This window comes from Pipra filicauda, unplaced genomic scaffold (genome assembly GCF_003945595.2).
Source record: "Pipra filicauda isolate LSUMZ 115617 unplaced genomic scaffold, ASM394559v2 scaffold48_size3843733_pilon, whole genome shotgun sequence".
NCBI lineage: Eukaryota > Metazoa > Chordata > Aves > Passeriformes > Pipridae > Pipra > Pipra filicauda.
The window spans coordinates 1981810-1998983 of record NW_024104631.1 but is presented as its reverse complement, the minus strand read 5'-3'; the positions used below and the strand labels follow the sequence as shown (position 1 = coordinate 1998983).

Genomic DNA, 17174 nt, shown 5'->3' with positions numbered 1-17174 from the left:
GGCAGAGGGTAGCGACCCCGGGCACGGCCTTGGTGGGTGGGCGGATGCCCCCGCCGTCTCCTCGAGCATCCCGGGGGCCCGGCCGGCGCCGTCTAGGACGTTTCTGGTGGGTGTAGCGAGCTGGGTCTTTACAGTAAAAGCCGCCCGGCTCTCACAGGTAGGAGTTTCCCCGGACTATTTATGTATTTGTGTCTGTCTGTATAGATTTAAAAAACCCAACCCAGCGGGGACGCAGAGAGGGCGCCGGGCTGCACGCCCTCCCGCCCGCAGCGCGTGTTTACCAGCAATGGGTATGTGTCACTGCCTCAGATGTTTTCCAGCTCGCCAAGTCCCCGCTCCCCTCTGCCGGCTCCACCTCCGGGCCCGGGCCCGCCTCCCCCAGCCCGGGCACGACGCCCTCCATCATATAAAGAAACTTCCCGGTGCCGCCGGCCCAGTCGCCGTGCGCCCCGTCTCAGCGGCCACCGCGGCAGCCGGCGGCCCCTGCCCGCTCCCAGTGCCGCGACAGAGGTAAGGGCGGCGGAGCTCCTCGGGCCCCCGAGTCCCCCGCCCGCCGCAAGGGCACGGCGGACCCGCCGCGGGACCCGGCGGGACGGGGAGGGAGGTGGGGTGGGCGGTGCGGGCGCCTTGGCTTCACCCCGTCGGGGCTGCTCCTGTGGCACGTGAGCGAGCCCTTTGGCCTTTTTTCCGAGGTTTTTTTAAAAAAAATTTTTATTCTATTTTACCCTAATTTAAAACAAAAAACTAATGCCCACCGCTATGTGCTCCCGAGGTTAAGGCGCGCACCCGGTCCCCGGCCCAGCCGGTTCCCCCTGCCTTCGGCAGGGTCGCGGGAACGTGTGGGAGGGATCCGCTTCATGCTCAGTCAAAGAGGGAAAAATTACTTTTTTGGACTCTTCACACGGGCTCCGGCGGGCCCCGCGCGGGAGAACCGCGACCCCGGAGTCACACCCCCCCCCCCCCCAGACGCACCATGTGAAAGGGAGATGCGGAGGGACCGGGTTTGGTGTCCGGGGGGATGCTGCCCCTGCCGAGGGGTGTAAGGGATGTGGAACGGAACTGCCCATCTGCCCACAGTGATGTGCACCTGTCTAGCAAGGGGCTCCGAAAGGCTCTTCGTGTGTTGAGTCAAAGATTCCTGGGTGAGGAATCCCTTTTTTAGATGTAATAGGCGGGGGAAGGGGGGGAGGACCCACAAAAATAAACTCTTGGGCATTCAAGCACTTTTTCAGATTGATGGGACAAACCTGATGCCAGGTCCCCATCACTGGTGTCCCGTCGTTAGCACCTTTCCAGCAGGTGCCTGTCACTGCAGAGCCGCACCGCTCCCTGTGCTTGTGTGCACCTCTCCGTCGTGGGCTGCAAGCTCCCACGTCACTGGGGACAGTGCCCTTATGCCAGGCTCCGTGGGTTGCCATCTTTCCAATTTTAGGTATATGTGATGTATAGATTTGAATGTTGCTATGTATGAGTGCTGGGAGCAGTTGGAGGGGTAGATATGTATAGGACATCATGTGTTCAACTGTGTCTTGCTTAAGGGAGCTTGTGAAAACTACTTTGATGTTATAGATAGATGCCGTATAAATCATAACTGCATGTGGAGCCCTCCAAATTGTGCGCACGTGTCTAATGTCACATATGTGCACTGTCATTTGCAAATAAATTTTTATGCAATTTTTTCCTCTTTTGGTCGAAAAGTAACCCCCCAGTTGAACTGTGATCAGGACAAGGGGTTTTGTGCCTTAAGTCACTTGCAATGAAAATTTCAAACTGATGTATATTCATGCAAAACAATGTCGGGACAAGGGGAAGTCTGTCAAAGTCTGTGGCGGGAGCAGTGCCTGGGGAGAGCTGTGGGGGGCTGTGCCCAGTTTCCTGAGGCTCTGTACCATGTTTCCCTGGCCCCCCAGGGCCCCCCTGCATGCTGTAGCTGCTGTTTGGTGTGGTACGTGTGGCATCAGGGACTAGGGACTGCTGGTGAGGACTTTGCACAGCACTTGACCTGTGGGATTCCTCTCTCCCATCCTGCCCTTTTCTTCCCTCTTCACAGCCCCCTAGAGAGCTGGTGCTTGGACATCTTGGTGGGGCACCCCAAAAAGAGGTCAGCTTGGTGGGGCACCCCAAAAACTCCCACCCAACCTCTGACACAAGTGGCATGAACTTGGAGCCGGGCGAGTGCGGGATGAACTCAGTGAGCTGTGGCAACGGGAAACTCCGCCAGTGGCTGATCGACCAGATAGACAGTGGCAAGTACCCCGGGCTGGTGTGGGAGAACGATGAGAAGAGCATCTTCCGCATCCCCTGGAAGCATGCTGGCAAGCAGGACTACAACCGTGAGGAGGATGCTGCCCTCTTTAAGGTAAGGCTCAGCCTGGGGTTGGGACTGTGGAACATAGACAGGGCAAGAGGGATGCCTGGAGGCTCTGCGATGCCCCTCACCATCCTGTCCTTGCCACCTGCTTCTGTAGGCTGGTTCTGCTGATTGGCTGCTGCTGCCAGCTGCCTGGCTGGTGGCCCTGGCTGTGCCCTGGTGTCCCCTGTATTTGTGGGACAGACCCCCCTTTTGCGCTTCTCTGTGTGGAGTTAAGTGCTGGTGAGACTGCAGCACATCTTTTTCCACATTCGTCTTGGATTGTTTTCTCCCCTTTCTTGCGCCTGCTAAACTGTTTTTCCTGCCTTACCATGCTGGGTTTTTTTTAGCCTAAACCTATAGGGAGTAAATTCATGCACGTATAAGCACACACATATAGGCTGTTTCAAGCATTGTACTTTGTAGTTGATTTTCTTTTTTTTCTTTTCTTTTTTTTTCTTTTTCTTTTTTTTTTTCTTTTTCTTGCTCTTTTGATTATCTGAAATGTTTCCAGGCTTGGGCTCTTTTTAAAGGAAAGTTCAGAGAGGGCATTGATAAACCAGATCCCCCTACCTGGAAGACAAGATTAAGGTGTGCTTTGAACAAGAGCAACGACTTTGAAGAATTGGTGGAGAGAAGCCAGCTGGACATCTCAGATCCCTATAAAGTGTACAGAATAGTGCCAGAAGGAGCTAAAAAAGGTAAAGCATCTCAAATTCCCTGTGTAACAGAGTGTGAATATGTCTCACTGCAAGTATATGAGGACTGAAGTGTGCTTTTCTGGAATGGCCCTGCAGTCTTTTTAAGTCTTTTAAGGAGCCAAAATGAGGGCTCAAGTGCAGCTTGTTCTGATGACTTTAGAGCCTGCGTCTACAGGAGGACTGCTGGCATTTAAGTCAGAGCACTGAAAGGGAGCCCTTGCAAGAAGATGCAGACAGGCGCCCTGCACATCACTGAAGGAACTGCTCTTTTAGCTGGAGCCTCCCTGCCAGTTCTGTGTAATGAGAGCCAAACAGGCAGCTCAAGGGACAGGCAAAAAAAAATAAAAATTGCATGTAGGATCTAGGTTCTGAATACAGGGAAGAGTGTTTTGAGGCAGACAATCAGTAACTAGTGTAGGGAGAAGAGCTGGGAGAGAGGGATGCCCAGCCTGCAGCCTCCAGGGCAGAGGCAGGGGCACTGTCTGCTCTCCAGGAAGTCCTTGGTGCCAGGCAGGGCTTGTAGGATGCAAAGGCTTGGCATCATTGTGCACTAGGTATGGCTGGGCAGCACTGTTCCGTGGGGAACCCAATGGGACAGACTGCCTGCAAGAGGGCGCTGGGAAGCTGGTCCCAAAGGCATTTTGGTCCTTTGTTTGTTCAATGGCAGGTTGTATGGATTTGTCTTCAATGTGCTGATTTCAGGTTTCTTCAGATGTGGTTGGCATAATTTATTTTCATCCCTCTGGTGAACATAGGTGCAAAGCAGATCAGTATGGAGGAGCAGCCATTAATGATGAACCATCCCTTTCCAATAACATCTCCTTACACTGCACTACCATCCCAGGTATGGCATTAGTTAAGTGTTTTGCTTGGTGCTTCTGCACTGAGCAACGTAATTTCTGTGCTATGTGCTATGTCTGTCCTTGCTGGTGGGGATCTCTAGTTCTCTCTGTGAAGAAACTTTATTATGGAAACTGAGAAATTGAGAAGCAACTTTTCTAATGTCAGATGAGGCCGCAGGGCAATTGATTTCCCTTGGTGTTGTTTATCCCGGAGTAATGGCTCTTTTCTGTTGGACGATAGATACTAGTGCACTGCCATTCTGTTGATGCCAGAATGTAAGCACCCAATGAAGCCTTGCTCTTTCAAGCAGACATTTACCAGCAGTGCCTTTGACTGCCTTTTGTTATTCCACTCCGCTTATTATTTACACCAGTGGTGGGAAACTCATTTGAAAGCCTCATTGGTGGTGGTGGCGAAATGCCATTCGTGTAGCCTGGGCAAAGCTTAGACCTCCATGAGCTTTGGCAGAGAAAATCAAGGAGCTTAGATATGAAAGCTGATGCAAAGCACAGCATTAGTTTTGACAGCTGCCTACTAAAAAAAAAATCTCATTAAATTGAATAGGTACCGAACTACATGGTACCCCATGAACGGAACTGGAGGGAGTTTGCCCCGGAGCAGCCGCATCCTGACATTCCCTACCAGTGCGCTAGCGTCCCTTTCCCAGCTCGCAGTCATCACTGGCAAGGGCCCGGCTGTGAAAATGGTAAGACACCCCTGTTTAGGATTGCTTGCTGAGGTTGGTCACCTAGAGGAACCTCAGTTTTCAGGTTTATTCCTTGTGGCTTTGATTGGAATTCACAGAAGCGGACAGAGAGGAGTGCTGAGTTCCCTTAAGAGAGGCACAGGTCCGTGGCAAGAGCCTTTGTCTGGGCTCTTGCATTTCCTGCCATCCTATGTGTAATGTGTGGGCTACACAGTCCTCTGAATTGCTAGAAATCAGCCCCCAAAGTCCTCAGCTGTCTTAAAAGCCTTGAGCAATAAGGAAGGCAACCAACTCCCACAGAAGAACCCAAATGGGAACATATGTTCTTTAGCTTTTCTTTCTGATTTCGGACTTTTTGAGGCACATGTCACTGAGGTTTTCCCTCCAGCCTTGTTGGTTAGACTGGCATTATTCTACTGAGAAGAAAGCTGGAATTATTACTTTATTTTAGTGCTGCAGCAGTGGGACAACTTGTCATAGATTGAGACTCTCTTGGGGCTGGCACAGCAGAAGCAGAATAAAGGAGCGTTCCCTTCCCTGAAGATCTCACAGTACCAGAGCCTAACATAATCATGGCTTTTCAAGCTCTGCATTCTTAGGAAAAAGCCTGAATTGTGAAAATTGGCAATGCTGAAGCCTGCAGGGAATAAAACATAACAGAAAGTGAACCATGTGCTGTAGACCCCTCTAGGATAACTCACCTGAGAATGCAGGCATTTGCTTTGTGAGGAGAAGCAGCTGGTTCAGAAGGGCAGGAAAGGATGGAAAGCAAAAAAGGACTTCTTAGAGTAGGTGCTACTTTTTCAGAGGACAGCTCTCTAGAGGTTTTGGTGCAGAGAAAATTTTAGATCTGTTAAAAAGTAAATTCTCAGTGCACTGCAACTTTTGCTGGCAGTATATTGGAATTATTAGGCAGAATCCTTTGCTTTTAGTTGAGCTATTTGCTAATAAAGAAATCAGTGTAGCAAGCATAATGAACTCTGCCCTGAAGTACATCCTCTGCAGCGGTTAAACATGTTTGGATGCTTTGCTGAATTTGGAGGCAGTTGGTAGTGGCTGGTGTTGGGTTTCTCATTGGGCTCTAAAACATGTTAGGAGATGTGGGTGTTTCTTATCCACATCGCTTCAGCTCCTGGTGGTGCTGGGTTCTGCCACTGGGAAAGGTAGCGGGCACTTGTCTGCAATTCACTTGCATCATCCTCCAGAGACTTTTATTGACATAATGAAACAAGGAAAAACATCACTTGCCCATGTTATAATGTACTTACAGAAAGGCATCTATTGGAACATCTGATGGGAGTCCTGGTAATAAAACCCCAATAATCTTCTGCTGCACGTTTTTCTTTATCTACATTTAAACAGTGTTAATCCCAGCTTTATTGTTATACCCATCCCTAGTAAAATTCCTTATACAAAATGGATTGTTTTATACAGGTGACTTTTAAGAGCACTGTAGTCTAGTTAACAATATAAACCATTTGTCTAATAGAATAACATGTTAGGTAAGGAAAAGGACTAGAGGTAATGCTGAAATGCTAAGGGAATATTTCATGCAGACCCAAATACAAACACAGTCCAAGTAACATCTGGAGTGATTGGTAGAGTTGGCATACCTGGAAAAATTGGGGAATAGGACCTTTTTCAGAAGAAGGGGAAGGAGAGAGAGTTCCTGTTGGGGCCCAGAAAAACTCACTTTTGCATTGCTGTGATCTCTGCCCTAGCTTTTCTTTCAGGATTTAGGCTGCTGTCACTGACTTTTGTTTGTGAAAACAGGTTGTCAGGTGACAGGAACCTTTTATGCTTGTGCTCCTCCTGAGTCCCAGACTCCTGGCATCCCGATTGAGCCAAGCATAAGGTCTGGTGAAGCCCTCGCCCTGTCAGGTAAGGTCTGTAACCCCCAGGCTTCCTGGGGAACTTGACAAGCGACTTTCAGCTTGACTTGTCTAGGAACCATCTCTCCTTTCTGATGAAAGGAAAAAAGAAGGAAAAAAAAAAAAGAAACTTCTTTAATCGATGAATTTGGTGTATGGTGATAAGCCTCTGTTTTCCAGGGTACTTAAGCACCTCTAGCCCCAGCTCCAAGGGGTGGAGGTTGTTCAAATTAATGGAAGCGCTTCACTGGCTCACAATATTAATACTGGGTTGCTTTGGTGAGACACCAAATCAGGCCTTCCCAGGGGCGTTTGAAAATTTTGGGGGGTCAGTGACTTAAGGCTCAGTTTTTCATCTGAGAGGAGCCCCCACAAAAATTGGTGTTACAAAAATGGGTGCTTGATTGTGCTCCTGCTGTTGCCATCTGGCTTTGTTCTGCTTCATTATTGCAGGTGGAAAAAAAAGATATTCAGGAAATAAAAGGGAAGTAATTTTAACCAGATTTGCAGATGTCCAGATGCTGGGGAACTGGGATAATAACTCTGGGAAAAAGGTGTGGGAATAATGGATAAACCTGTAATGTGGCGCTTGGCAGGTTTCTTGAGCAGGATTGTTCACCTGAATGTATATATATATGTGTGTGTTTGTGTATATATATAAAATACATTGTACACACACACATGTATATATATATATATTCAGTGCTATGTGAATTCTTAGGAGTCAACCAAGTTGACCAAATGGCCATTTGAAAGTAAGGCTGGAGATTTTGGGTACAGCCCTGCTGGAGCTGGAGCCAGCAGTCTCTTCAGGCAGCTGAGTGCAAGTTTGCAGGTCCCCTGTGCAGAAGCCTCTTTTATGCAAAATCTGGGAGGAAATATAGCTACTTCCTTATTAAATCTGAGGAAGTGTACTGAGCTGGTGGGTTTAATTGTGAACTTGGAAAATGTGACAAACATCAACTTTTTGTGTGCAGATTTTTCCTTTTAAACGGAAATGTGAAGTTTGTGGGATTTTAGTTCCTACCAAATTCCCACATGTCAGTAGCTCTTTTAATACAATGAGAGAGCATAATGCTATCATGCACAACAAGTTTCAGTATTTATATTCTTTATATTTTTTTTTTGTTAATGTGAACTTCTGGGTGGTGCTGACCACCAGGCTCAGAAATCTCATGCAAACTTGTCTCTGGGCCTTAGTACAGATCTGAAGCATAAAACATCCATCCTAATGTACCTCAGTAATTCTCGTTTGTTTGTTTGTTTGTTTGTTTCTCCTTGTAGACTGCCGACTCCACATCTGCTTATATTACCGTGAAATACTGGTAAAGGAGGTGACAACTTCTAGTCCTGAAGGTTGTAGGATATCCCATGGCCAAAGTTATGAGGTCAGCAGCCTGGACCAAGTTATCTTCCCTTATCCAGAGGATAATGGCCAGAGGAAGAACATAGAAAAACTACTGAACCACCTTGAACGAGGAGTAATACTGTGGATGGCACCTGATGGCCTCTACGCTAAGAGACTTTGCCAAAGCAGGATCTACTGGGATGGGCCTCTGGCACTCTGCAGTGACCGACCCAACAAGCTGGAGCGGGACCAAACATGCAAGCTGTTTGATACTCAGCAGTTTTTAGCAGGTAATTCCCACTACGGCTTTGATATTGTTTCTGGAGATGTCACCTGGTCGCTGTTCACATCAACTTTACAGGAGTGCTCTTTTCATGCTACCTTATGAATTACCCCTTAATTCTTCTGGGCAAGTGCAGTCAAGGGGTGGTTGAATTCTGAATAGTCTTGTTAATTTCTGCACTGTGTGCACACTCAATGCCCCTGAACAGACCAGCAGGAGTGAACTGATGCTCAGCTGGTGACACCCAATTCCCACATTTCTATAAGAAGCATAAGGAGGAACCTAACAAAATAGTCTTTCCTTAGACTGAGTGACATAGCCAAGTGGATCCTGATCTTGGATCTGCTAGTCTAAGTCCTGGGTAGGTCTGTAATCTGCACTTGCACTGCTCTCAACTTGACTCAGAGCAAGGTCTTGCTCAGGGCATACAAATTTCAGTAGAAAGCCTTCTTTTCAGTCTGTGCCAGTGTTTAAAAGATATCTTGGAGGTAAAAAGGATTTCAGAAGCTCTGAAATTTTGGGATTGCCTAATATGCTGAGCAAGGAGATGCATTACCTTGCCAGAGCTCTGTGGAAATGTCTGGTTTTGAACAGAGCGGTACAGAGGGGGGAAGGGTATGCTTTAGGACAGTACCTTTTCCTTCCAGTCCACAAAGGGAAGGGGCAAAGCCTCAACTCTGCTTCCCAGCACACCTGAGCAGTTAGAGAGGAGAGCTGTCCACCCAGAGAAACTGGTGGGAGATGGTAATTGTCCCAGAGGACAGCTTAGGCAGTAGGAATACACACTGGCCCTTTTTTGACATTTCTGGCATCACTTAGAGGTGAATTGTGTGCCCATGATTTGGTGTGTTTCATTACTAGAACAGAGCATCAGCACCGGCATGACACTCTAAGGGGAATAATGCCTTGCAAAATTAAAAAAAAAAACCACAACAAACTAAACCTAAACCAGCAACTTTAGCATACTTTATATTCCAGAGTTGATGCATGGTCCTAGAAAAACCATCAAGAGAAAATGCATTTAAAGAGAGAAATCTTATATGAATGTGAGAATTGACAGTTAGAAAGGGGAATTTGAGGTCAGGGTATTGGCTTGGGCTTCAATCACATGCTAATTTAAAGATGTATAATTCTGCCCCGATGATGGTTTTGGAAATCCCTTTCCCTTTTCTTCAGGTGGTTTTTTAGATGTACTCTGGGTTCTTCCAAACGGTTGACAGGACATCTCTTTTTAGACACCTAACCCCAGAGAGAAGCTCAAACAATAGTTATTTTTCACCCCTCCTAAATTACTTATGCACCAGTGACTGTGCAAACCCAAGCGTGTGGTTGAAGTTACAGTCTGTGGTGTGTGCAAAGTGAGTTTTTGCATGTGATGATGCTCGGATGGGTTTGTAAGTGACTTGCCATGGGTGTATCACATCTGCATGTTAATTGAATGTGCTGAGGTCCCAGACTGCAAGCAAGCTTAGGGATTTCCCCACCTCAGGAAGCTGGATTTCCCTTGAGAAGAGAGGCAGGAGATCTCTGCCAGAAGAGAGAATCTTGAACAGCAGAGAAAGGGACAGATGCAGAACTGCTATGGACTGCAGCTGTTAGGAAACCATTGAGGAGCTGGACCCTGTGATGCAAGCTGCACTGGAGCTGAGTTGAGAAGCCTCTACTGCTGAGAAAGCTAAAATGACAATAAATGAGAAACAAGGGGAACGATCTCTGGGGAGAGAGATAAATGCATCATAAATGCAGAAATTGGGCTGCTTGGAGAGTAGGAGGACAGAGGAAGAGAACTTGGAGTGTGAGGGTGGCAGCCAGAGAAGGGTTGGCTTGGCAGAAGGAGAGGCGGATGGAGCTGGAATATCAGGAGATGGGAAAGATTTGGGGAGTCATATGGGGAGCCCTTTGGTGTTGGAGGATGCACTTGGGCCTGGAAAGGGAGACAGAGTGAGTGGAGAATTTTAGAGAAGTGTGGGGATGACCTCAAGCCGTGATTATCCTGGTGGTGGGAAAGAAAGGGCTTTCTTTTCCAGGCCCATGCTGTGGTCACTCCCACAGGTATTCAGGATTTGGAGAGTTGCTGAGGCCAAGTAAAACAGGAAAGAGGAAGGTGAAAGAAATTCCCTATTAGCAGTGTGGTTGGACTGGTCTTGGGTGGATCTTCCTTCTCTGTCCTGTGGCAGCACAGAGGGAAGCAGGGTCCCAGGGAAAATAGCTCTTCTCTCTTGGCATACCCCCAAAAAGTTCATAGCACTCAGGAATTCTGGGGAGGCTTTGGGGAAAACTATGCTTTATTCCATGTTTCAAGTGAGCTGCCCATTGTTTTACTCGTATAACTGACCCTACTAATAACACCAGTAGTCCAAGCCAGGGTTGGGGTGCTATTATGGTAGCCACTGAATTCACACCCTTGTCCTGAAAAGCTCACAATTAGAGTAGAAATGGCAGGGGTGTATTTTGGGAAAAGATGCGTTTGTCATGTTAAGTTCAAAGACTCTCCCTTCCCTCTGTAGCAGGGAGGGTGCTTCTTTATAATACATTGGGTTTAATATTAATTTCAACTTTTCCCATAAAGCATGATGAGGATTATAAATTAAAACGAAATCTTTGCCAGTCAGCTATCTAGAAGTACAGCACTTAACACAGAGTTTAGCAAGGATATTGCTTTAGATGGAATTTTCTTTTTAGTGGATGGAAATGCAGCGTCTAAAACACAATGTTTGGTCCACAACATTGGTGATTTTCTTCTGAGTGCAAGTACCTTATAAAGGCCTCCCCCACTGTTTTTCATAGGGGACACTGACTATTGGAATAATAATATAATTTGACCATTTCACTTTGCACAAGGTTATGAGTTAGTGAAGAGAGTGCAGGAGCACAGAAGACACAGGCTCTTTTGCTGGCTCGGTACATGGCTTAAATACAGTTGTTACCTTTTGTTACCTCCGTGTCCTCCAGTAGACCCAGTGGTGGCAGTGGCTCCGTGACTGTCTAGCTGTGCCTGAATTTCATGCCTGGCAGTACTTTGAGTCTCTGGCTCTACTAAGCCATTGGTTTCAGTCCTGCTGTTGGTTCCCAGCTACTGCTCCAGGGGTTCTGCTGTTGAGGTCCAATAGAAGTACTAACTGGAAGGTTTGTGCATATGAAATTAATTGTGAGACAAAACAAACAGAAAAATTACGGTGTTGTAACTAGCTCCCCCTGCTCTGTGGGAAAGTCTCCAAAATTAGTCTTCTTTTTACTTCTTGTTGTTTTCCTGACCTCTCTCGTCCTCCCCTGAAGTTACTTTATCTTTTCCCATTGTGTTCCATTCACAAAGCCTGTCTTACCAGCTTATATTGGTTTTGGCTGGAATAGAGTTAATTTTCTTCATAGAGGTCCATGCGGTGTTATGGGTTGGATTTGTGACCAAAACAGTGCTGATAGCACAGGGATGTTGTAGCTGGTGTTGAACAGCGCAAGTGCAATGTCAAGGTTTTCTCTATTTCTCACTCTGCCCTCACAGCACGCAGTCTGGGGTGGACAAGAGTCTGGGAAGGGTCACAGCCGGGATAGCTGACCCAAGTTGAAGGATATTCCATACCATATGACCTTGTTTTCTGCAGTAAAACAGGGCATGGAGGAATTTACCAGAGGTTGTTGTTGCTTGGGGAATGGCTGAGCATCGGTCTGCTGGTTGTGGGCAACTGCTTTTTCCATCACCCATTTTTCTTTGTTTTGTCTTTTTTTTCTTATTCTTCTTTTTACCCATTAAACTGTCTTTATCTCAAGGCACAATTTTTTTTACTTTTGCCATTCTGTTTTTCTCCCCCATGCCTGGGGCAGGAGTGAACGAGCAGCTGAATGGTGCTTGCCTGCCTGCCATGATTATTCCACAACACAGTACTTTCTCTCTTTCCAGAGCTACAAGCCTTTGCTCACCATGGACGTCCGCTGCCGAGATACCAGGTCGCTCTTTGCTTTGGGGAGGAATTTCCAGATCCACAGAGGCAGAGGAAACTAATTACAGCCCATGTAAGTAGGATTTCTGCCTTACCTAAAAGAAACATACTTCTTCAAGGATACGATTCTGCCAGTCAGGCTTTTGAACCTCATGTATGTTTTGAGGGAGGTAATAAATTCTTGAAAATCTGGCACCGTCCACAGCAAGGTTTAATCCCCAGATCTGCCAAGGACTGACCAGTAGCCCTCAGTAGGGCAGAGCACCTCATTTTCCCTCTCTGTAGAGTGTGTCATTTGTGATCTGTTGCAAATCCCATCAACACCTAAAGCTGAAATGCACCCTGGAACTGATGGGCTGTGTTGTTATCGCCAGGCCAGTTGCGCAGCTTGGTGCACTGCCTGGCCAGTGCAGGACGTGGTGCTTTTTCATCCACTGCACCTGAAGGTGCTCCAGAATCCCAGCCTGCATCTCAGGGACCTCAGCCCTTAATGAGATGCAGCCTGTGCAGCTTCAAGGTTCAGGTAGCTGGCAAGCTCATGGGCTGACTGACCACAGTTCACACACACTCAAAGCTAGTGTTTCGGGATGCTCTCTGAGAGAGGGTGATGACGGAGACTGAGACCAGGTACTTTCTGAATTGGCTGTATCGGCCCATAAAACCACAAGAGAGGTGATAATGCACACAGTAGTGGCAAGGCTTAGCTTATTGCATCCTTGGGGAGAAAACCAGTGTCTCTCTTAATTTTTTCCAAAGCCTCTTCAGTAGCAGCAGAAGGGGGACAATGTAGTAGCCCCTTCAATAGTCAGACTTTTATCATAAGCTGTGGCCTTCCCTTAGCTGCATGGCTTTCATTGTGCCACACTGCTGCCTAGCAGTTCTCTGGGGTGGAAGTTGGGAAGCTCACAAATTCCATTCTGACCTGTGCAATGGCTGGTTAGAGATAGCTGCTCGTCCCTGCCCTCTTAACCAGCCCTCTTAGCCATCTCCTGTCCTGGCATCTTCTCTATGAGCCTCTATCTCCTGGTCTTTCTAGAGCTTTGCTTCCCCCTTACCAATTGCTCAGCCTGCTCAACCTCTTAGACTGTCCCGGCCCGTGGGCTCGTGGGGCTCCACCATCCCACCAAACATGTCATGGGGGCTGTCTAGCTCACCTGCCCTGCTGACTTTCCATCTCCCCTATGGCATAGTTTTCCTTCCAAATGGTGCCCATTCTTAATGTGGAAGGACTGGCTGACCAGCAGAAGAGGGTTGTGGAGAAGTGTCATCCAGCCTGTCTGCCCCCTGAGAGTAAGGAGAGCTTCAGGTATTAGTTCTCAGTGTACAGCTTAAGTATTTGCAGTCAGAGCCCAAAGCCCTGAGGGGGAATGGTGATTTCTGAAGAGACACAAGTGAAGGCAGTGTTAAATCATACAAATCCCATTTGATGGTTGAGCAGATTCCTCATCAGAGCTTGAATGAAGAGAAACAAGAGAAATCTTGGTGTTAGGTTGAAGTCTAATTTCAAACAGTCATTTGGCCATGTATCTCAGGCTACCTGAGGGCTCCAGCGTTTCAAGTTAAGTCCTCAAAGTACTTTCCAATGCAGACAAGACTTTTGACATATTGCATATGTATTTAACACCTCGGGGGGCCATGGACATGTGTGTCTTGTGGGCACCACTCACACCCTGGGGCTGGCTAAGGGACTGCAATTTTTTATGCATCATCTGTGTCACTGGTACATGCCCATCTAAATGAAGGCTGTGGAGGTAAGGAAGTGTGTGCAGGTAGTAAGGCACTCGGCAGCAGAGCTGGGCTAGGCTAGGCAAGACCTATCTTAAAATAGAGATTAGTGAGACCACTGAAATAGTTTTCCCATTCTGGTAAGCAGAACTGCTTTGTCCGGCCTTGTTTTCAACTTAAAACCACCGTAAATAATCAAGATGAGGAGCATGAGGTTTTGTCACATGTCTGATTAACATTTTGTCTGTTCTTAAGGTTGAACCAATGTTTGCCAGGCAGCTGTATTACTTTGCTCAACAAAACAGTGGACATCTGCTGAGAGGCTATGATTTACCAGAACTTGTGACTAGTCCAGAGGATTATCACAGATCTATTCGCCATTCCTCTATTCAAGAATAAGATCCTCAGAAAGAGTGTCTTTAAAGGCACTGTAAAGATTGTGCAGAGTGGAGGAGCAGATCTGGGTCACGATTTGGAGATCCACATCACAGCTGGATATGTTCAGGGGTTCAGTGATAGGAAAGTGAACTAGGACAACTATATTGTACAATAAAAATGACGTGTCTTCGACATTTGGATGCTATGTCTCACATAGAGTTCCACTGTTGCTGAGAATAATTCAAAACTGACAAAATGATTGCTGTTTACGTTTGCTTAATGTTCTTCTTGGATTTTGTGGATTGATACTTACCGAAGACTTCAATCCAGAGTTTACACTGTTACCTTTGCAGGGCTATTTATTTTGGATTACTGAACTCAGGGAAAGTACATAAATTTGTGGTGTTCCCAATTTGAAACTGTAGCTACTGTAGATGGGTAGTAAATGTAGATGTTTATTGAGAATAGCTAATACATGTTAGTGGTTATAAATTTAGATTCGTAAGTGTGATGCCTATATTCTTGTATAGAATATTTCAGTGTATTTTTTGAAAACAATGCAATTCTTCAGAGACATATTTTTTTAATGCCTGACTGACATTTGTCCTGACAATGAATTTTTTTGTTGCCATTGTTTTTCTTGGATTGGCCTCCATGATAACAATTTCTGAGGTGATGCATTTATGGTACTGTGTTAAGAAAAGTGACCGTTCAACTCATATTACCTGTGAATTTAGTGGATTAACCACTAAAATTCTAGAGTCCCAAAGAGCAGGTTTAAGAATAAATTACATTTTTCTTATAATTGAAAGCTACTATGCATTATACATATGTATATTTATGTATATATGCATTAGAATGAAGTTGGCAGACCTTGCAAATAGCAAAGAAATGGTCCAGCTACCCCTTTTTTGATGTCACATGCATGAACCAGGTTAAAATAACCACTGCCTCTGACTTACACAGAGCCACCTCTGCTCTTTGTGTGCACTTGCAGCTTTTTTCCAGTGGTACTGAAATGACTGTGAAGGGAGAGCTCAAGGAGAGCAGCATTTGGCCTCCTGTATTAAGACAGTCAAGGAAACACTTACTTCAGCATTTGTAGAATTTGATGCAATTTTCAACCTTTAGTGATAGGATGCCATTATAAAGACAAAGAGAAGAGATCTGTTGGGTATGTGTGTCAATGACATTTCCTCATTGGTGAGCAGACCGTGTAATCTTTGCAGCTTTAAATCCAGAACGTGATCCCCTTATGCTTAACAGACATACTTCACTTGACTTCCTAAATGAGGAAGAAAAAATGGTACTTGATCTGGCAGCAGACTTGTGTTCTAGGGACATTGACTGAATTTATACATCTTAAAGATGCATACTCTTCTGGGATATATTATCCCCCTCCTTCTCCACAGTGCCAAGCAGAATCAACAGATCATTTCAACTTTGTTACTTGAAGGGTTTTTCCCTGGCTTAAGGATTTCCACAGGGGAGACCTCTTTATTAGACATCAAAAGCATGCTCTAGGAGACCTTCAGAGCTTCGCATATGCTTTTGTCCTGTGCATACATTTTACAGAAAGGGACTTTTGTGTTCAAATTTAACTGGTACAATACAAATATTTGATGTGTTTTTTTCAATTTTTTTCTAGTGGTCATTGCTTCATATGCTCATTGCTTCAGCTCACGTCTTAGAATAAAGTTCTATTTCCCTACCAACTCGATTCGTATGTGTTGTTTTCAGTAGTGGGACAGATATAACGTGCATGGTTCTGCACTATGAACCTGGGCAGCGCTGCTGGCTGTCTATGGGGAACTCTGTTCTAAGCCAAAAGTGCAGAGAAAGGTCAAAAGGTAAGTGTTTTTGCTTACAGAAATGTCTGCGATATTAGCCACAGGTAGTAGAAAAGGGGAAAATAGGTAGGTTACCCTTCGGCTGTTGGTCTCTAGGCCCATGGACAATGCAGCAGAGCCCTCTAGCCAGGGATCTGGTGCTGCCACGTACCTGAATGTTCTGCCCCTGCCCCTCCAGGACCTCTGGGGCTGGGGACCAAACTGGTGCCCCCCTGCCCAGCCCAGCATGTGGGGACCTCTGACTGCCATTTGCTGGGCTGGCAGCTGGAGGTGGTTGTTGCTGGTTGCTATAATTTCCGGAGTACTTTCAAGTGAGTAAAGGTAGGAAAGGGTGAAAAGGAGGACGAGAGAGTGAACTAAAATGGTAAAGTTTTGAACAGGAGTGAATTCACCAGGAAGCCCCTCTTTACTGGAAATCAGTGTCCTGAGAGGGGTCCTTGGGTGCAGGAACTTACAGAGCAAGCAAGGTGTGAAATACAGTTACGAGATTTGTGAAGTGTGTGAAAATGGAGGGTGGGGGCCATTTTCTCTTTTTGTGGAGACCCCTATTGACTATCAAGGTGCATTATTATTTTTTGCTTTGGATTGAGCTTTTAACTATTTTCCTTGAAGTAGCATAATTTTAAGCCAGTAGCTGTGAAGAGGGAAGGAGAAGAGCACCATCTAAGTTCTGGCCAAACACAACTTGCATAGTTTGCACACAGAGAGATGCAGGTGAAAAGCTTATTTTAACTGAGCAAAGAGATTGAGATATTTCTCTTGGAGGGATGGTGCCGAGGGAAGAGTGGAAGGAAAATCAGGCTGTTGCTTTGTACCATAAATTATTTTGCACATGGGGACTTTAAAGCTGCATTTACTTTTGTCACCATTTCTTGCTGTTCAAAATAACTACAGATACCTAAAGTGGGGAGGAAAGAAAAAGCAAACAAGAAGAAAACCTGGAAACATTTTCTCTGTTTAGTATCTTTTTTACAGTCACTATGTGAAAGCATTTGAAGTACTTCCTACCTCTCTTAAATTCTGTTTATAGTTTCTGAGGTCTACTTCCTTCCTGTTATGATTTCGGTGGCATTGTAAATGACATGTTTTACTCCTGTCAACACCAAAGGCATAACAGTTTGGGTTTCTTTTTCAAACGATATTTTTGTCAGTATTGGTTTTTCTGATTTTAATACGACCACAGT

At 46.0% G+C, this 17174-nt stretch overlaps 1 protein-coding gene across 1 annotated transcript; it reads left to right on the top strand.

Moving 5' to 3' along the window:
• The first annotated feature begins 419 nt into the window (after nt 1–419).
• IRF4 (interferon regulatory factor 4) lies at nt 420–15817 on the top strand. The gene is made up of 9 exons (XM_027727910.2): nt 420–510; nt 2051–2359; nt 2865–3051; nt 3807–3895; nt 4459–4600; nt 6374–6481; nt 7756–8109; nt 11998–12110; nt 14018–15817. The coding sequence occupies exons 2-9, from the start codon at nt 2156–2158 to the stop codon at nt 14159–14161; spliced, it is 1341 nt and encodes a 446-aa protein (XP_027583711.1). The 5' UTR covers nt 420–510; nt 2051–2155; the 3' UTR covers nt 14162–15817.
• The last annotated feature ends 1357 nt before the right edge of the window (nt 15818–17174 follow it).

What these genes read in the sequence shown, in the direction of transcription:
- IRF4 (XM_027727910.2), top strand. Translation starts at nt 2,156, where the DNA reads ATGAACTTGGAGCCGGGCGAGTGCGGGATGAACTCAGTGAGCTGTGGC. An exon ending in ACACTGCACTACCATCCCAG is followed by an intron (nt 3,896 to 4,458) that starts GTATGGCATTAG and finishes TAAATTGAATAG; the next exon opens with GTACCGAACTACATGGTACC. An exon ending in TACTCAGCAGTTTTTAGCAG is followed by an intron (nt 8,110 to 11,997) that starts GTAATTCCCACT and finishes CTCTCTTTCCAG; the next exon opens with AGCTACAAGCCTTTGCTCAC.